Genomic DNA, 22,289 nt, shown 5'->3' with positions numbered 1-22,289 from the left:
CCACAAATGTTCGATTTGGTTGAGATCTGGAGACTGTGGGGACCAATCCATCACCTCTACTTCATTGTCATAGAACCATTTCTTCTCGCTTTTGACTCCAAATCAATTTCCAATCTTCTACTGTTCACTTTTCATACTTTTTTGCAAACTCGATCCTTATGATGATATTGAAGTCAAGGTTTCTTCACCTTTTTGGGGCCACCATTCCAGATTTCTGTAACATCTATGATCTCACGATCACAAAGTACACAAGCCTCCTTCACTGCTGTGTTTGTCACATCAAAGCTGATAGGCTGAGTTCAGGCGGCGTTTTTTGGTCAAGATTTTGACGTGGAATGTGCGACAAAATCCTGATCAAAATAACGTCTCCCATTGAAATCAATAGGTGCTGGTCATATCTTTTTTCTGCGAGTGAGAACAGACTGAAAAAAGAAGCGACATGACCTTTCTTCAGGCGGATTCAACGGCCGGTTCAGCCGCGGACGTCTGCCCGAAAACACTTCCTCCCAAGTAAGCCTATTCATTTGGGCCTAATCCGGAGCAGAGACGACCAATTTTTTGGTCCGGAATCTGAGACGACCTTGGCCTCAAATTCCAGAGCAAAAAACTCTGTCTGAACTCAGCAATAGATCTTGTGATGAGCCAACTTGTTGACCCCAATATTTTGCCTGGATATCTATCTCTTGACTTTGAAATGGATGGACGGACTTTATTTCGTATCTTCCAACTGTCATGGCACTCACATGATTTAGTTTGACAATTTTCTTGGTGGAGAGACCGCTATCAATGAGCTGGATGATGCTTTTTCTCTATTCTCGGGAAATCTTCTTCATGACTGACCTCAAGTTAAACCAGTGACCTTTCGCTTTGGAATACATCTAATAACACTCTGAACTGAACAGGTTGTCATTTGTAGTATACAATAAGATGATAGTCCTTAAAATTATGGTAGTCTCTCATTCAAAGCTGAAGTGGATGGTGAGCCTGAAAGTCACAAGGTCAGAATAGTGTTTCCTTTTTGCTAATAAGTGTATGTGATCTGGACCCAGATAAAAAAGTGATAATATAAACCTAGCCTTATACTTTTATGATATTTATAGCTTGCTTTTCTCCATTATTGCATTTCTTGAGTTCAAATCTGGTTTTAGAAGCAGAATATAAACTTTAGGTAAAAATGTACAACCAAGAATGCCAGAACATGAGGTCAGGATAGCAAATATCTCCACGGCCACCATGTATTTCCCTCTGGTGCTCAGATAAGCCGGGATCATGGCCATCCAGACACTACAGAACAGCAGCATGCTGAAGGTGATGTACTTGGCCTCATTAAAACTGTCCGGTAATGTCCTCACCATGAAAGCCAGAAGAAAGCTGACAGCGGCCAGGAGCCCCATATAACCCAACATGGAGTAGAACCAGAGATCTGAGCCCTCATTACACTGAATGATGATCTTCCCAGGATAAGACTGATGGTCAAACTCTACATAAGGAGGAGACACCAACATCCAAATAACACAAATGAGAACTTGTACAGAAGAACACACCAAGACCACAGAATTAGAGACTTTGAGTGAGACAAATTTCACCCAGACACTGCCAGGTTTGGTGGCTTTGAAGGCAATACAGACTGTGACTGTCTTGGCCAGAACAGAAGAGACACCAATGGAAAAGAAGATCCCAAATGATGTCTGTCTCAGTAAGCAGGTTATGGCCACTGGACGACCAAGGAAGAAGAAGACACAGAGGAAGCCGAGCAATATGGAGACCAAGAGGATGAAGCTCACAGTCCGGTTATTGGCTTTAACAATTGGAGTGTCCCAGTAATAGATGAAGATTCCCAATATAAACAATGTTATAACACTAAGACATAAAGTAATTGACATAAAAACTGAAACCAAAATGTCCTTCTCATAAGAGAGAAACTCGTAGGTCTTGGGGATACATGTCACTTTCTTCTCATCAGGCCACTCTTCTTCTGGACATTTATGGCAGGTCTCACTGTCTACAATTACAGTAAAGAATATTAGTGGCTTCTATGGGAACTCTGTGTATAATATTAAAATATTATACATATTATACATATTGAATATTCTATCTATCTATCTATCTATCTATCTATCTATCTATCTATCTATCTATCGTATATATAGTGGTGTGTATAGTATAGTATAGTATAGTATATATAGTGGTGTATACAGTATAGTATATATAGTGGTGTATATAGTATACAGTCATGGCCAAAAGTTTTGAGAATGATACAAATATTAATTGTTACAAAGTCTATTCCTTCAGTTGTTCTAATGGCAATTTGCATCTACTCCAGAATGTTATAAAGAGTGATCAGCTTAACAGCAATTACTTGCAAAGTCAATATTTGCCTAGAAAATGAACTTTATCCCCAAAAACACATTTCCCCATCATTGCAGCCCTGCCTTAAAAGGACCAGCTAACATTGTTTCAGTGATTGCTCCATTAACACAGGTGTGGGTGTTGATGAGGACAGGGCTGGAGATCAATCTGTCATGATTAAGTAAGAATGACACCACTGGACACTTTAAAAGGAGGCTGGTGCTTGGCATCATTGTTTCTCTTCTGTTAACCATGGTTATCTCTAAAGAAACACGTGCAGTCATCATTGCACTGCACAAAAATGGCCTAACAGGGAGGTGTATCGCAGCTAGAAAGATTGCACCTCAGTCAACAATCTATCGCATCATCAAGAACTTCAAGGAGAGAGGTTCCATTGTTGGCAAAAAGGCTCCAGGGCGCCCAAGAAAGACCAGCAAGCACCAGGACCGTCTCTTAAAAGTGTTTCAGCTGCAGGATCGGGCTACCAGCAGTGCAGAGCTTGCTCAGGAATGACAGCAGGCAGGTGTGAGTGCATCTGCACGCACTGTGAGGCGGAGACTCTTGGAGCAAGGCCTGGTCTCAAGGAGGGCAGCAAAGAAGTCACTTCTCTCCAGAAAAAACATCAGGGACAGACTGATATTCTGCAAAAGGTACAGGGAGTGGACTGCTGAGGACTGGGGTAAAGTCATTTTCTCTGATGAATCCCCTTATCGATTGTTTGCGACATCTGGAAAACAGCTTATTCGGAGAAGAGGAGGTGAGCGCTACCACCAGTCTTGTCTCATGCCAACTGTAAAGCATCCTGAAACCATTCATGTGTGGGGTTGCTTCTCAGCCAAGGGAATCGGCTCTCTCACAGTCTTGCCTAAAAACACAGCCATGAATAAAGAATGGTACCAGAATGTCCTCTAAGATCAACTTCTCCCAACCGTCCAAGAGCAGTTTGGCCATCAACAATGCCATGATATATAGTGGTGTATATAGTATCATATATATAGTGGTGTATATAGTATTGTATGTATAGTGGTGTATATAGTATTGTATATATAGTGATGTAGAACACTGGGCCTTGCAGTAACACGGGGAGTCTGCTGTGGTGGTGAAACAATAATTTGTCAGTATGCCACGCACATGGCAGGATTCACTCTTAGAGTTACTGCACATTTTATTTACTTGGCCAGTTATGGGAAGAAAACTGACCAAATAACTCAAGTGTGAAATGAGTCTTACACGTCAATGTTAGTGCAAGGTCTAAACAACCGTACAAAGGTTCAAGATCATATTATACCTTGAAATATTGCTCTCCTTTTAAATCTCCATCTGCTAATTCCACATAGATGTCTAAAGAATCTGTTCTAGTAAATGTTTATATAAGAAGAGCGGCATAGCAGCAGCATAAGGAGGCCACAGTGTGGCAAGGTGATATAATGTGGAGGTAGAAGCAGACATAGGAGGCCATACAGTGACTCAGTGGCAGAGTATGCAGGTAGCAGCAGCGTGATGATCCTACATGTACAATTTAGCTGTCCTCTTTGTAAACGGACACTAAAGGACACTACATGATGTCCCATTTAAAATCATGCAAATTGCAAACGGACACAGCTAGTGTCCAATGTTAAAATCTTCCGCGGACATTAGCATTAGAGATGAGCAAACACTAAAATGTCCGAGGTTTGAAATCCGATTCGAACAGACGCACACTGTTCGACTGTTCGCACGGATTTCAAACCCCATTATAGTCTATGGGGGAAATGTTCGTTTCAGGGGTACGCAACATTCGAAAAAATTATACTTACCAAGTCCACAAGTGACGGTCGGGCTGGATTCTCCTTGAAGTCTTCTCCCGGCGCAGCACCCCCGCAGCATCTTCCGGCTGGAATTCATTCTGCCTAGGCATCGGGACCTAGGCAGAGCCGACTGTGCATGCGCGGTCATGCGCGGACATGCGCAGTCGGCTCTGCCCAGCCCGACGCTTCAGCAGAGCCGACTGCGCATGCGAGAGCATGCCTGCGCATGCGCAGTCGGCTCTGCCTAGGCCGGATGCCTAGGCAGAGTGAATTCCAGCTGGGGGACGCTGCACGGAGAAGAGTTCTAAAGGTAAGAGAAGAACCAGCGTTGATTGGCAGAATGTATAGCATGTATAGAATGTATAGCATGTATAGAATTCTGCCAATCAACACTGGTTCTGCATCGAACCTTAAACTTCAAACAGCTAGTAGTGTTCGATCGAGTACGAGTATTTCGAATACCGTAGTATTTGATCGAACACCTACTCAATCGAACACTACTCGATTATCTCTAATTAGCATCGGACACTAGCTGTCGGACACCGACGCTAGTGTGAACCCAGCTTAAGAGCTAAATAAAATAATAAGAACCGTTTTAGGCTGATTCACACAAAAAACCTGCAGTTAGATCAGGGACGTTGATATCAGGGGTGCAACAGTAGCAGTCACTACCGGGCCCTATACATGAGGGGGCCCCAAAGTTCCATCTACCACAAAAAATATACCACTACCACAAGGACCCTAAAAGATTTTGCATTGTGGTCGTGGAGCAGGGTCCCCCGGTGGGCCCCGACCCCGACTGTTAATTCCTCATTTAGCTGCTGCAGATGCATTGTTCAGGGACCTGAACAGAATCCTGAGCAATGCATTTGCCTCAACACTTGGTGCCCCCATTAGCTGATGCAGAAGCTGTACATGGTGCCCTCACTATATATATATATATATATATATATATATATATATATATATATATATAGACACCAGGTAAAGCTTCAGCATTAGCTAATGGCCACTTGTAATCCTCTCACTTATCTGTTGTAGCAATCGCTGCTTTCTTCCCTGTCCGTGCTGCCTGAACTTCTCCCCTCCCCCTCATAAACTATTGCCTCATCTCTCATATCGGAGCGTGTGGAGAAGACAGAGACAGTGAGTATATTCTTGTGGTAAAATATGTATGTTTAATATGTATATATGTGTGTACATTTGTTTAACCACTTCCGGACCGCCCATAGACTATATACGTCCGGGAAGTGGTTGCCTTGTTCTGCCAGGACGTACCTGTACGTCCATCAGAACACAGCAGCTGCACGGAGATCATGTAGCTGCTTTCACTAGGAGTCGGCTGTAACTTCAGCCGGAGCTCCCAGAGAGAAGACAGGGCAGATTTATTACCTCCCCTGCCTTCTCGATCACTGTGTATACAGCGCTCAATGAACGCTGTATACACGGCTATGGACCCTGCCATAAATCAGCTGCCCTCTGACCTGGCGGACACGTGATCCGGCCGGGAGCAGCGTCATGCAAGAGCTGCTGGGTCCTACAGGACCCCAGATCAGCTCAGTAAGCTGTATATACAGTGTGCAGGAGTCTGGATTCCTCCTGTATCTGAGGTTAAATGTAGCAGCCCCAGTTATAGAAGAAATCAGCCTCAAGTACAAAAAAATAAGTGATCAGATGTCCCCAAAGGTCTCTTATCACCTTATGGGGACACAATCAAAAATATAAAAAAAATATAATAAAAAAGTTTTAAAAAAATGTAAATAAAATAATAATAAAAAATAAATAAATAAATAATACGTTAATAAAACGCCGTTATTAAAGGTTATAGCCCCACCCCCGAAGGCACCATACAAAATAAAAATTACCGTAACGGAGAGGAAAAACTACATTATAAAGTTTTTCAGTGACACTTTGAGTTATTAAATAAAAAAAATAATAATACATTGAAAACCAGACACAATTTCCGTCCTATTTTGTTTATATTTTCCGGGATATAAAAAAAATTAAAACACATTAGAAAATAAAAATAACATAAAAATGAAGGCCTATGTGTCCCCGAAAAAAAGACGCAAAAATTAGTTGACTGAGACATACGAGAAAAATGTTACAGCCCTCAAAACCGCACATACAAAATAAACCTAAAATGTGTCTGGTCCTGGAGCACAAATTGGCCCGGTACTGAAGTGGTTAAAGTGTGTGTCTTATATACTGTGTGAGTACTGTGTGTTTGTATACACATGAACGGATTACAGTGCAGTGATAGCCCATAGAATATAATGGGGTCTGTGTGACGTCCACACTAATCACGCGGACAGGAAAGTAGATCTTGAAGCACTTTTCTGTCCGCATGTTCTCTGCAGATACCACACGGAAAGCACACGGATCCATTAACTCCTTCCACTGCTAGCAGAAAAAGGAACCCATTGAAATCAATAAGAGGCTTTTTTTTCAACGCTGAAATTCCACAACAAAATCAGCGCCATTTTCCTCCATGTCAGTTTAGTACACAGTATATTGAGATGATGAGGATGAGTCCCAACAGCGAGACTCAGCTAAAAATCTCATAGTATTTTTTCCAAAGTGTTTTTCATTGCGCTTTTGATGCATTTTCCCCGCACTTTCTCGCAGCTGAAAGTAACCGGACATGGTTTTTGAAGCGCACGCATTTTAGAGTTTGCAGCTGTTCCGCATCTTATTTTTTCCTGCAACGTGTGGATGAGGTAAATTTCATTCACTTTGTTGATTCTGTAAAACACATTTTTTTTTCTGTAGTAGCCAAAGTCGTTGTGTTTCTGCAATGTGAGGTTTGAGGTATTTATGGCCTATCCTGAGAATAGGCCATAAAAAAGATTAACCCTGCACAACCCCCTTTAATATGCCCCACACAGTGTAACATCCCCCTTCTGCACAGGATGTTACCCCATCACTGCTCCCACACAATATAATGACCCCATCACTGTATCCCATACATTATAGGGGACCAGTGAAGAGTCCACTGTATGATGGGGACCAGTGAAGAGACCACTGTTTGATGGCGACCAGTGAAGAGGCCACTGTATGATGGGGACCAGTGAAGAGACCACTGATGGCGACCAGTGAAGAGGCCACTGTATGATGGGGACCAGTGAAGAGGCCACTGTATGATGGGGACCAGTGAAGAGGCCACTGTATGATGGGGACCAGTGAAGAGGCCACTGTATGATGGGGACTAGTGAAGAGGCCACTGTATGATGGGGAGCAGTGAAGAGGCCACTGTACGATGGGAAGCAGTGAAGAGGCCACTGTATGGTGGGGAGCAGTGAAGAGGCCACTGTATGATGAAGACCAGTGAAGAGGCCACTGTATGATGAAGACCAGTGAAGAGGCCACTGTATGGTGGGGAGCAGTGAAGAGGCCACTGTATGATGAAGACCAGTGAAGAGGCCACTGTATGATGAAGACCAGTGAAGAGGCCACTGTATGATGGAGACCAGTGAAGAGGCCACTGTATGATGAAGACCAGTGAAGAGGCCACTGTATGATGGGGACCAGTGAAGAGGCCACTGTATGATGGGGAGCAGTGAAGAGGCCACTGTATGATGGGGACCAGTGAAGAGGCCACTGTATGATGGGGACCAGTGAAGAGGCCACTATATGATGGGGACCAGTGAAGAAGCCACTGTATGATGGGGAGCAGTGAAGAGGCCACTGTATGATGGGGAGCAGTGAAGAGGCCACTGTATGATGGGAAGCAGTGAAGAGGCCACTGTATGATGTGGACCAGTGAAGAGGCCATTGTACGATGGGGAGCAGTGAAGAGGCCACCGTATAATGGAGACCAGTGAAGAGGCCACTGTATGATGGGGAGCAGTGAAGAGGCCACTGTATGATGGGGACCAGTGAAGAGGCCACTGTATGATGGGGAGCAGTGAAGAGGACACTGTATGATGGGGACCAGTGAAGAATCCACTGTTTGATGGCGACCAGTGAAGAGACCACTTTACGATGGGGACCAGTGAAGAAGCCACAGTATGATGGGGACCAGTGAAGAGGCCACTGTATGATGGGGAGCAGTGAAGTGGCCATACAAGATTTGGCTCAGAAAACCCCTTAAAAGAGATTGTCTATAAACAGGAGTTATCACTGTAGCGGCCACCAGAGAGGTGTAAAAAAAAAAAGTATATTGACCTGTCCCCAGCACCCCATTGTCCCCCGCCTGTATCTGTTCAGTCTCATGACCTCATTTTTGGAAATCCTGTACATAATTGGTCTCAGCGATCACATGAGGTGCAGGACTGCCAGCAAGGAACGGACACTGCCGGCAGACAATGGAGACAGGTGAAGGCACTTTTTTATTTGTTTTTTATTTTACACCTCCCGCTCTGCACATGAGTTGCTCCAATTCCTGGACAACCACTTTAAAGGATTTATCCATGTTTCTAATATTGACGGTCTGTCCTTAGGATAGGCCATCAATATTACATCTGTGATGATACAACAGACAGTACCTTTGCAGATCAGCAGGACAGAGCAGCTACAGGTAATGATAACATTTCTAGGAGCCATGCTGCTCACTTGCCATACAAGGAGTAGCAGTAGGTTTAGGTAGTGCATATGGTATAGTGTGTGAGCAGCATGGCTCCTGACATGTTATTACCTTTAGCCGTCGTGTCTCAGTACCGCTGATCTGCAGGGTCCTGGCGGTGGGCCCCTAGAAACAATTCCACTGGTGGGACCTAGACATCCCAGTCTGACCCTGTCCTGGAGCTTCAAGTTATGCCACTGAGCTAGCTATGACTTTACTGTCTATAGAAAAGTATAGTATAGTATTAGATTTTTTAAGTATTTTTGGAGTAAGTAGTTAAAAAAAAAAAAAAAACTCGGGATACCCTGATTATGGGAATTTTCAAAAATTCTTCTGCAAGAAAATATATACACAAAATATTACAAAATTAAAATGGCACCAAAAAAACTACTCTATTCATGTGTACATGGTGATGTATGTATAGTAGAATGTATTCTTACCTGTGGTATTGGACATTTCATCCTCAGAACACGGGACACAGTCATAGCAGCAGACGTGATATCCTCCATTAGGAGCCTTTCTGTATCCTGCAGAACATCGATCATTACAGCGAGACCGCGGCTTCTATAAAAGAAACAAATCATGAAAATCATAAAATCTTAGAGCAGTGGCATAACCAGGAATTGCAAACATTTGACATGGGCCTTTCTCCCCCACGACTGAGCTCCGCCCCCCCCCCCCCACATTCCTGCAAGCATTATTATCCCCCATAGTGGCCCCTGCACACAGTATTATCCCCCATAGTGGCCCCTGCACACAGTATTATGCCCCATAGTGGCCCCTGCACACAGTATTATGTCCCATAGTGGCCCCTGCACACAGTATTATCCCCCATAGTGGCCCCTACACACAGTATTATCCCCCATAGTGGTCCCTGCACACAGTATTATCCCCCATAGTGGCCCCTACACACAGTATTATCCCCTATAGTGGCCCCTGCACACAGTATTATCCCCCATAGTGGCCCCTGCACACAGTATTATGTCCCATAGTGGCCCCTACACACAGTATTATGTCCCATAGTGGCCCCTGCACACAGTATTATCCCCCATAGTGGCTACTTCACACGGTATGATGTCCCATTGTGTCCCCTGCATGTACTATTATGCCCCATAGTGGTCCCTGCACACAGTATGATGCCCCATAGTGGCCCCTGCACACAGTATTATGTCCCATAGTGGCCCCTGCACACAGTATTATGCCCCATAGTGGCCCCTGCACACAGTATTATGTCCCATAGTGGCCCCTGCACACAGTATTATCCCCCATAGTGGTCCCTGCACACAGTATTATGTCCCTCAGTGGCCCCTGCACACAGTATTATCCCCCATAGTGGCCCCTGCACACAGTATTATCCCCCATAGTGGCCCCTGCACACAGTATTATCCCCCATAGTGACCCCTGCACACAGTATTATCCCCCATAGTGGCCCCTGCACACAGTATTATGTCCTATAGTGGCCCCTGCACACAGTATTATCCCCCATAGTGGCTACTTCACACGGTATGATGTCCCATTGTGTCCCCTGCATGTACTATTATGCCCCATAGTGGCCCCTGCACACAGTATTATCCCCCATAGTGGCCCCTACACACAGTATTATCCCCCATAGTGGCCCCTGCACACAGTATTATCCCCCATAGTGGCCTCTACACACAGTATTATCCCCCATAGTGGCCCCTGCACACAGTATTATCCCCCATAGTGGCCCCTGCACACAGTATTATCCCCCATAGTGGCCCCTGCACACAGTATTATGTCCCATAGTGGCCCCTGCACACAGTATTATCCCCCATAGTGGCTACTTCACACGGTATGATGTCCCATTGTGTCCCCTGCATGTACTATTATGCCCCATAGTGGTCCCTGCACACAGTATGATGCCCCATTGTGGATACCCATGAACAATTAATATACTCTGGGGCTCTGGGTTCTTTTCAGACCCCAGAGTATAATAATCGGAGAACGGTAGCCTTGTATTTTTAAGGAAACCATTACTGTAGCAGTAGTTTAAAACACATGACATAGCGGATAGACTCCCTCTAAATAGACACTTAGCATTGTTGTGTATTCTCTTACTCGGCCATTTTTCCACGTAATATTTTCTTGTAATATAATAGATGTAAAGTTCCTTTTTGGTGTTTCTGTGAAGATCCCTATGACCGTCTCTGTGTACTGAAACAAATTGGCCTTATCGGTTGCAAACGAAACCCAATTTTCTATGTTCCAGTCAAAAGTCACGTCACGTCCTTCATTAAAACAGATATTGTATCCAGAGGGGTCTTTAAAATGAACATATTTCATATATTTCTGTAACTGCAAAAAAGAATCAATAAAGATGTTCAGAAGAATTAACATCAGAAAAATCACATCAGAGTCGGTATGTAAGAACAAAAAGGCAATTTATAACATACTAGCAGGAGGACGCGGCTTCGCACGGGTATATTACATTTTATGTTTGTGTAGTGGCCCCATAAGAATTGTCCAGTTTTGCACTGGTGTATTTTGTATGTGGTTCGTGTGTATGTCCATAAGCGTCATGTGATTATGTGTATCTCATTTTGGATATCAGTGAAAAACCTGTAATCAGTTGTTATGGATACCTGGAGTAAAGCTGTATCTAATGCTTCCCCGTGTAGTACTGTGTTTAGACGCAAGTATCTAATCTTTGTTGGTGTGGTACTGTGTGCAGATGCACATATCTAATCCTCCCCCGTGTGGTATTGTGTGAAGAGGCGCGTATCTAATCCTACGGCATGTGGTATTGTGTGAAGAGGCATGTATCTAATCCTCAGGTAAGTGAAACTGTGTGCAGACGCACGTATCTAATCATCTGGCATATGGTACTGTGTTCAGATGTGTATATCTAATTGTGGGGGGCTAACAATATCTTATGATATTATATTTGATAAATTACATGAAGTGGGGGCCCAGACTACTTGTCTTCCAGTGATATTGCCTTTCCAGCCATCTTGTCCCTATCAAAGATAAGTAGTTTTGTCTCACAAAGGCATTGGTTAGACTAATTAACATGTAGACGCTATGGGCTGCGCTATTAAGACTTTAAACAAAAGATCAAAGAAGAGAAACCCTTCTTTAGGTGATAAGGAAATAGAATGTGAATCCTTATCTAACTAATTCTCTTCAAGGAGGATGTAACCACAGGATGTCTATAGGCTATTGGATGTTATCCCCTGACTGGAGTAACCTGACCAGCCTGTGATTATTATCTCTCTCTTGTCATGCTATATACAGAAAGTCCATCCCAGTTTGGATAGCAATAATGAGATGGAGATTACAGTAGGCCTTGGCCAATAGTCATGTGCCACAGCTTATGTTATAACCAATCATGTCATTGGAATAGTCCAACCTGCTCTTGTATAAAAACTACCTCTCTGTAACAATAAAGCAGAATTCATTTTGATACACCACCATCTGTGTCTTTGTGGTTCTCCAGGCTAAAGGATGGCTGTAGTCTATCCAGGCCTGTTATTTAATTTGAAACTACAACAACATAAGCTCTAGGGGCCTTGTGCCCCTAACATAATCCTCTGGCGTGTGATACTGTGTGCAACGCGCGCATCTAATCCTCCCCCGTGTGGTACTGTGTTCTGAGACGAATATTTAATTCTCTGGCATGTGGTATTGTGTGCAGATGCAGGTATCTAATCCTCACCTATGTGGTATTGTGTGCAGTGGCACATATCTAATCCTCCGGCATGTGGTACTGTGTGCAAAGGCACATATCTAATCCTTCCCCGTGTGGTATTGTGTGCAGTGGCGTGTAGCTAATCCTCCGGTGTATGGTATTGTGTGAAGACACATGTATCTAATCCTCTGGTGTGTATAACTGTGTGCAGATGCGCATATCTAATCCTCTGGCGTGTGGTTCTGTCTGCAGACGCGCGTATCTAATCCTCCTCCGTGTGGTACTGTGTGCTGAGACACGTATCTAATTCTCTGGCATGTGGTACTGTGTACAGAGGCAAGTATCTAATCCTCCAAAGTGTGGTATTGTGTTCAGACGTACGTATCTAATCCTCCCTTGTGTGGTATTGTGTGAAGAGCCTCATATCTAAACCTACAGCATTTGGTACTGAGTGCAGATGTGCTTATCTAATCCTCTGGCATGTGGTATTGTATGCAGATGTATGTATCCAATCCCCCGGCGTATGGTACTGTGTGCAGATGCATGCATCTAATACTACGGCATGTGCTACTGTGTGCAGGCGCACGTGTCTAATACTACAGCATGTGGTATTGTCTGCAGACGCACGTATCTAATACTATGGTATATGTTACTGTGTGCAGACGCGCGTATCTAATCCTCTGGCGTGTGAAACTGTGTGCAGCTGTGCATATCCAATCCCCTGGCGTGTGGTACTGTGTGCAGATGCGCGTATCTAATCCTCCACCGTGTGGTACTGTGTGTAGATGCGCATATCTAATCCTCTGGCGGTGGTATTTTGTGCAGACACACATATCTAATCCTTCAGCATGTGGAACTGTGTGCAGACGTGCATATCTAACCTTCGATCGTGTGGTACTGTGTGCAGAGGTACGTATCTAATCCTCACCTGTGTGGTATTGCGTGAAGAGTCACGTATCTAATCCTACGGCGTGTGGAACTGTGTGTAGACGCGCATATCTAATCCTATGGCATGTGGTACTGTGTGCAGATGCGCATAACTAATCCTCTGGCATGTGGTACTGTGTGCAGACGCGCATATCTAATCCTCCCCATATGGTACTGTGTGCTGAGACGAGTATCTAATTCTCTGGCTTGTGATACTGTGTGCAGAGGCATGTATCTAATCCTCCAAAGTGTGATATTGTGTGAAGAGGCGTGTATCTAATCCTATGGCGTGTGGAACTGTGTGTAGATGCACATATCTAATCCTGCGGCATGTGGTACTGTGTGTAGACACGTGTATCTTATCCTATGGCGTGTACATCTGTGTGCAGGCGCGTGTATCTAATCCTCTGGAGTGTGGAACTGTGTGCAGATGCGCGTATCCAATCCCCTGGCGTGTGAAACTGTGTGCAGACGTGTGTATCTAATCCTTCGGCATGTGGAACCGTGTGCAGACGCACGTATCTAATCCTTCAGTGCGTGGAACTGTGTGCAGAAGCGCGTATTTAATCCTCTGGTTTGTGGGACTGTATGCAGACGCGTGTATCTAATCCTCTGGCGTCTGATACTGTGTGCTGATTTGTGTATCTAATCCTCTGATGCGTGCATCTCAGTTTGGATATCAGTGTTGTATTGTGCATGTGGAGTGACCGTGTGTATTGGAGTTGGAATATGAGTGAAAGACTTGCAGGTTTGTATTGGCTAAGGGGGGAGGGGCATTGTGTTTGGAATGCTGTATCTCAGCAACGGTACGTCCGAGCGAGTTGGAGTCTCGTCTTCAACCTTCCCGGATACCTGAAGTATCTCTGTACCAAATTTGGTGAAGATCGGTCCAGTCGTTTGGTTCGCATTAGAGAACAGACAGAAAGACATGTGAAGCAAAAAGAAAAAGTTTAAAACATAGGCTCACCAATCTTCAGGGTGCACGGCTGAATGATCCCGGACTCCAAGGAAAGTGGCCATGGCTATGACTAAGGGGTACAGCATACCCAGAAACGCGTCAGCCAGTTCTTGGGTTTTTAAATGCACTTTTGTGTTTATCACTGTCACATATAATTTTTACATTGGATTTACCCATTTTTATATGGACAATTAAAGATTAATTTTTAAGTGAATCTCAGGAGTGCGGACTGGAATATTTTTCTACTACTAGACAGAAAGACAGACAAGAATTCCTTTTTATAATATAGAGAAATGGCGGTTTTCCACCATAAATTAGTAATATTATCTATATTACATTTATTGTCATTATTAACCCTTTAAGGATCAAGGTTTATTGAGGACCCAATGCTCAGGCCAAGTTACTATTTTTACCACGTTTTTTTCAGGGCGCATAAGGCTTGGAGTCTGTAGCCTTATTTGTTGAGTAAATTGAATATTTATTTTGCTAGAAGTATAAATCTCCCTATATTATAAAAATGAATTTCTGTCTGTCTGTCTGTCTGTCTGTCTGTATGTGCTCTAATGCGAACCAAACGACTGGACTGATCTTCACCAAATTTGGTACAGAGATACTTCAGGTATCCGGGAAGGTTTAAGACGAGACTCCAACTCACTCGGACGTACCGTTGCTGAGATACAGCATTTCAAACACAGTGCCCTCCCCTTAGCCAATACAAACCTGCAAGACTTTCACTCATATTCCAACTGCAATACACACGGTCACTCCACATGCACAATACAACACTGATATCCAAACTGAGATACACGCATCAGAGGATTAGATACACAGATCAGCACACAGTATCACACACCAGAGGATTAGATACACGGGTCTGCACACAGTCCCACAAACCAGAGAATTAAATACGCACTTCTGCACACAGTTCCACATATCGAAGGATTAGATACAGGCGTCTACACACAGTTCCACACTCCAGAGGATTAGATACGCGCGTCTGCACACATTTGTACACGCCATAGGATTAGATACACGCATCTGCACAGAGTACCACATGCCTTAGGATTAGATACACACGTCTACACACAGTTCCACACTCCAGAGGATTAGATACGCGCGTCTGCACACAGTTGTACACGCCATAGGATTAGATACACGCGTCTTCACACAGTACCACATGCAGTAGGATTAGATACATGCGTCTACACACAGTTTCACACGCCGAAGGATTAGATACGCGCCTCTTCACACAATACCACACAGGGAAAGATTAGATACGTGTGTGTGCACACAGTACCACACTTTGAGGATTAGATACATGCCTCTGCACACAGTACCACAAGCCAGAGAATTAGATACACGTCTCAGCACACAGTACCACATGGGGGAGGATTATATACGTGCGTCTACACACAGTTCCACACACTGTAGGATTAGATACGCACCTCTTCACACAATACCACACAGGGGAGGATTAGATACATGTGTCTTCACACAGTTGTACACACCATAGGATTAGATACACGCGTCTTCACACAGTACCACATGCAGTAGGATTAGATACGCGCGTCTACACACAGTTCCACACTCCAGAGGATTAGATACGCGCGTCTGCACACATTTGTACACGCCATAGGATTAGATACACGCATCTGCACAGAGTACCACATGCCTTAGGATTAGATACACACGTCTACACACAGTTCCACACTCCAGAGGATTAGATACGCGCGACTGCACACAGTTGTACACGCCATAGGATTAGATACACGCGTCTTCACACAGTACCACATGCAGTAGGATTAGATACATGCGTCTACACACAGTTCCACACGCCGAAGGATTAGATACGCGCCTCTTCACACAATACCACACAGGGAAAGATTAGATACGTGTGTGTGCACACAGTACCACACTTTGAGGATTAGATACATGCCTCTGCACACAGTACCACAAGCCAGAGAATTAGATACACGTCTCAGCACACAGTACCACATGGGGGAGGATTATATACGTGCGTCTACACACAGTTCCACACACTGTAGGATTAGATACGCACCTCTTCACACAATACCACACAGGGGAGGATTAGATACACGTGTCTTCACACAGTTGTACACACCATAGGATTAGATACGCGCGTCTACACACAGTTCCACACGCCGAAGGATTAGATACGCGCCTCTTCACACAATACCACACAGGGGAGGATTAGATATGTGTGTGTGCACACAGTACCACACTTTGGAGGATTATATACATGCTTCTGCACACAGTACCACAAGCCAGAGAATTAGATACACGTCTCAGCACACAGTATTACATGGGGGAGGATTAGATACGCGCGTCTACACACAGTACCACACGCCGAAGGATTAGATACGCGCCTCTTCACACAATACCACACAGGGGAGGATTAGATATGTGTGTGTGCACACAGTACCACACTTTGGAGGATTATATACATGCTTCTGCACACAGTACCACAAGCCAGAGAATTAGATACACGTCTCAGCACACAGTATTACATGGGGGAGGATTATATACGCACGTCTGCACACAGTACCACATGCCGGGGGATTGGATACATGCTTCTACACACAGTTCCACACACTGTAGGATTAGATACACACCTCTTCACACAATACCACACAGGGGAGGATTAGATACACGTGTCTTCACACAGTTGTACACGCCATAGGATTAGATACACACGTCTGCGCACAGTACCACATGCCATAGGATTAGATACGCACGTCTACACACAATACCACATGGGGAGGATTAGATACGCGCGTCTGCACACAGTTGTACACGCCATAGGATTAGATACACACGTCTGCACAGAGTACCACATGCCATAGGATTAGATACATACGTCTACACACAGTTCCACACTCCAGAGGATTAGATACGCGCGTCTGCACACAGTTGTACACGCCATAGAATTAGATACACGCGTCTGCACACAGTACCACATGCAGTAGGATTAGATACGCGACTCTTCACACAGTACCACACAGGGGAGGATTAGATACGTGTGTGCACACAGTATCACACTTTGGAGGATTAGATACATGCCTCTGCACACAGTACCACAAGCCAGAGAATTAGATACACGTCTCAGCACACAGTATCACACGGGGGAGGATTACATACGCGCCTCTTCACACAATACCACACAGGGGAGGATTAGATACGTGCATCTGAACACAGTACCACATGGGAGGATTAGATACAGGCCTCTGCATACAGTACCACATGCCAGAGAATTAGATACACGTCTCAGCACACAGTTCCACATGGGGGAGGATTAGATATGCGCATCTGCACACAGTACCACACGCCAGAGTCATTAGATACGCGCGTCTGCACACAGTTTCACTTACTGGAGGATTAGATACGCGCCTCTTCACACAATATAACATGGGGAGGATTAGATATGTGCATCTGCACAAAGTACCACACCAACAAGAATTAGACACTTGCATCTAAACACAGTACTACACGGGGAAGGATTAGATACAGCTTTACTCCAGGTATCCATAACAACTGATCACAGGTTTTTCACTGACATCCAAAATGAGATACACATAATCACATTACACTTATGGACATACACACAAACCACGTACAAAATACACCAGTGCAAAATTAGACAATTCTTATGGGGCCACTACACAAACATAAATTGTAATATACCCGTGCGAAGCCGGGTCCTCCCTCTAGTATGGTATAAAAATGTAAATTTTGCTTCTATTACCTAAAACAAAATAGTTTTTTGTATTTACTATTGCACATAAACATATAAATATATGATTTTCTGGTTCCTCAGATTACAGGGGCTGTACAATTATCTAGTTTTTAGCAAAAAAATTAGATATCATAGAGTTACATTTTGGTGATCAAAGTGATGATAAAGGACCTAAAAACTTTCCTTATCAAAGTGCAACTCCCGGACAATAACCTTAGCATGGAGAAGCCCCTCTTATCACTCCGACAGGAGTCATTGTAAATCACAGGTGTTTGACTTTTATTAGTCAATTTAATCATCAGATAGAGCTATGCAAATCGTCAGATTGGTGACGTCTAGGGGTTAAACATTACTAATATTAGAATTAGTCTTAACCCATAAGGACACAGCCTATTTTAGACTTTAGGAGTTAGCCCCATTTTGATTCTGGATGACATTTGTCAGTTTATGTGGCAATAATGTTGGAATGGCAGCTGTTAGCGGTGGGTGCTGGCTGGATTATACAGCTGACATCCACCATGTATGGACAAGGCTCAGCTCCTGAGTCCTCTCCATCAACCCCTTCACACTCAATCACATACATGTACATAATTTTGCGTTAAGGTGTTAATATAAGCTGACTGACAGTTGTAGTCTAATACTCACTGACATTTTAGTGCTTTGCAATTGTTCTTGCAAAAAATATTTTTTGTTAATTTTCTAATCTTTAACTTGTTCTTTAATTTGTTAAAGAATTGTTGCCAAATCACTAAGCAGTGTGCAGTAAATGAATGGGGAAAAAAAAAAAAAAAAACAGGGAAGGGGACAGGTAAAAGGAAGGGGAGGAGGAAACATTTCTGCAAGTTCTACTACTAACAAAAACATTGTGGATAACAACAGCAACACCACTTCTGGTCTTGACAGCCCGCCAGTAGCCGCAATGTTGTCATACTTCCTGAGAATAAAGAATTTTTTGAAAGCAGTGAACCACAAATATTGAGTGAGGGTTTTGTATGTTCCTCCCCAACATGTAATTTACCATGCTGTCTTTCTGCATTGTCAGCCACATCCTCTCCTTTATCTTCTTCACTGAAACAGATCCCATTCTCTTGTAGTCATGTGATATCTGCTGAAGGAGATATTCCTCACAGTAGAACTTCCATATAAATGCTGCTGAGGCACTGAACCCTGCTATCATGTAGGAAGCCCACAAGGTCTATATTAGAGGACTTCTCATCAGCACCAGATTGAAAAAGTTTAATCATGCCAAAGTGGAGGTTATCATCAATCAGATTGCCTGGTTGGAACGTCTTTGCAAGAGAGGTTTGGTTGATTCGATGCTATTGCAACTCCAGACCGTAAGAAAGGAATTGAGAGACATCTTGGATGCCAGAGCAGTTAAAAAAAAATCTTCTTTACTGACAACTCCACATCATCCTCTTCCTATTTTCAATTTCAGATGATGTTATGTTTGCTTCAAGAATTTGCTGAAATTTCTTTGAATCCATTCTTTCTTCTACTCAAGAAATTTTCCCCGTGCCATTGGCTGCAACACAAGCTCAAAGCATTACTGATCCACCTCCATGCTTAATGATTGGAGAGATGTTCTTTTCCTTAGATTATGTGACCTTTTTTCTCCAAACTTACCTTTCATCAATGTAGCCAAAGACTTCTATTCTAACCTCATCGGTCCACAGGACTTGTTTCCAAAATGCATCAGGTTTGTTTAGCTGTTCTTTTGAAAACTTCTGACACTAACTTTTATGGTGAGGATGCAGAAGAGGTTTTTCTTAAGAAGACTCTTCTATGAAGGCCACATTTGTGCAGATATCGCTGAACAGTAAAACAATGTACCACAACTCCAGAGTTTGCTAATTCTTCCTGAAGGTCTTTTGAAGTCCAGTGGAGATTCTTATTTGTCACTCTGACAATCCCACAAGCAACTGTCTCTGAAATTTTATCTTGACCTCCACTATTCCTATAACTGTCATTTCTTAATTACATTTGGAACTAAGGAAAGGGAAACTTGGAAATGCTTTGCTATCTTCTCATAGCCTGCTCCTGCTTTGTGGCTTCCACCATTTTCATTTTCAGAGTGCTAGGCAGCTGTTTAGTAGAACCTAAGGCTGCTGTGCTTTGGCTCAAGGTTAGAGGAGGCCCCTGATTTATAACGCTGTAAAATGTGCATCACTTGTCCTTTCCTATCGATGATAAGTGAACAAGCCACAACCCTAATGGCTAATGAAGGTCTGAGACTTTGATCAAAGCTATCTGAGCACTGTTAGAGTAGTTCAATTGATGTGTATTCTTATTGGTACACACAGCAGTCCAGCAGTCATTTTGTATCCTCTACTCCATATTCAAGTTAGCTAACCCACATCTGAACCTTTATGCTGGTTAGTTAGCCAAGATACCAGATGTCCAGTTGTTTTGTTGTTCTTTGGTTTCTTGGAAATCAGGAAAGAACTGCCAACGGTTATCATTTTCAGTCCAATTAGCAGAGAAATGATGGAGACCAGATTTGGTGAAAAGTCCCCAGATTTCTTTAGTGTCATACTAAAAGAATGTATTTTTGGCCAGGTTATGCATGACACTTGACCAGTCTGTCAGTACATGATTGGACAATTTAGGATTGTTGACAATAACTGTATTGGTGGAATTTTGATCTAATCTGATAGGTTCATTTCTGATATACTTTTGGATTGGTTAATTCTCAATGACAATACTTACTATAAAATAAACTGATTCTGGGCAGAACTTTGCAGAGCTCTGCCCGGACGCACAGAAATCTAACTCATGTGTGTCTGTCTTTAATATCTGATTATATGGTCTACCTGGTCGGTCCTGGGGTAAGGTAAATGACAACGCTAACAACTTGGTGGAGAATGCGGGTATAATGCAAATTAACCCTTTTGTGGACTGGGTGTTGGGGGGGTGCTCAGAGGAACACATATATCCTAGGTAAGTGAGGGCAATGCCCCACTGTGCTTTCCTTTGGTAGAGAGTACTGCTCCTATCAGTTCATTGGAAGGACCACAAGGCATTCACCCCAGGTGGATTGTATACTCAGATGTATGTCTTCTTTTCTATCTGTCTCTTTTATTCTTTTATGTCTTCTGTTTGTCTGTAACAAGTTTTGGTACCATTGTATGTTATTGTGGGAAGTGGTTTAAGAGTTATGTTATGTAGATTGATTGACGTGTCTTGACAGCAGGCTATTGCTGTTTTGATTTAAGGTGTAAAGATTCTACTTACAGACTTGAGTTGAGTAGTGCGTGTTCGTTTGTGCTGTTGCCAATTAGTAAAAGAAAAACAGTTGTTACTATTGTATAAGATAAGGTATCTTCTTGACTTCTTGTTCTATTTATTGTATGATCGTATGTTGTTTGTTACATGGACATTAAGACTCCTTGAATGAGACTATGTGAGTGTATGAGAGTCGCCTGAATTTAGGTGTGGTCTCTTGGCATCTGGCCAAAAGAAAATTTTATGGGTAAACTTGCCACCAAGACATTAAGAACACTCTCCAATATTTGTTTTTTGATTAAATTCAGTTTTTATCTTTTTTTTTACCTGTTTGGGTCTCCTTCACCTCTTTGTTGAAGAGTTAACTTCTGCAGGGGGGAGAAGGGGGAGGGTTTCCTCTCAGTCCAGCTTGTCTGTGTCTGTGTTTCATGTCTTGCTGTTTAAAGTCGAAGCAACATTAATGCATGTCACTAACACACTAATATGCATTATTTGTTCCCGGTCTAGAAGGTTTTGCTTTAACAATTGTTGGACTGTTATTATTCAGCACATTTTTAAGCATTTGTGTAGCCAGAAAATGCAGACGCCAATGTGGGATACCATCTATGTTAATGCTGGCCGATTAGAAGAATATGAAAGATTTGTTAAAGTGATAGAGCCAGGATGAAGTTGGAAAGTACTGGATTGAGAATGCTAAACTGTGATTGAGTGATATTGAGGGAAAATAAGTTGTGTCATCTGGTGGAGATAGATTTTAGATGTCCTCAGAATCTTGATCAACTAGAGAATTATACTGAGGCAGAGAAGTGCAGGATTGCAAGTTTTACTGTAAGTTGTTCTGAACGTTTAACCACAATGAAGGTTGTTTGTTGAGTATATTGCAATGATCATTTGATCAGCTGCTGTGGATTCTACATTTCCAGGTGTCCAGAATCTCGAAGTACGATTTCAGATTACACTTGTGGGTGAGAATTTGTCACAGGACGTTGCCCTCACCTCGTTGAGAATAGTTGCAGACTTAGAGGCTGCTACATTTTTTTCCTCCTTGTGACATCCAACAGAACTTAGTTGTACGG

General features: G+C 43.3%; 1 protein-coding gene across 1 annotated transcript in view; it reads right to left on the bottom strand.

The window, feature by feature from the left end:
• Positions 1-1,094: 1,094 nt before the first annotated feature.
• Positions 1,095-22,289, bottom strand: part of LOC142216863 (vomeronasal type-2 receptor 26-like) — a 32,845-nt gene continuing 11,650 nt past the window's right edge. Inside the window, exons 5-7 of the mRNA XM_075285341.1 lie at positions 10,780-11,016; positions 9,141-9,264; positions 1,095-2,002 (exon numbers count right to left, since the gene is read on the bottom strand). Of these exons, the coding sequence (XP_075141442.1) occupies positions 1,095-2,002; positions 9,141-9,264; positions 10,780-11,016 (1,269 nt within the window). The remainder of the gene's footprint in view (positions 2,003-9,140; positions 9,265-10,779; positions 11,017-22,289) is intronic.

Source organism: Leptodactylus fuscus, chromosome 1 (assembly GCF_031893055.1).
Source record: "Leptodactylus fuscus isolate aLepFus1 chromosome 1, aLepFus1.hap2, whole genome shotgun sequence".
Classification (NCBI taxonomy): Eukaryota; Metazoa; Chordata; class Amphibia; order Anura; family Leptodactylidae; genus Leptodactylus; species Leptodactylus fuscus.
This window is presented reverse-complemented; position numbering and strand designations above follow the sequence as displayed.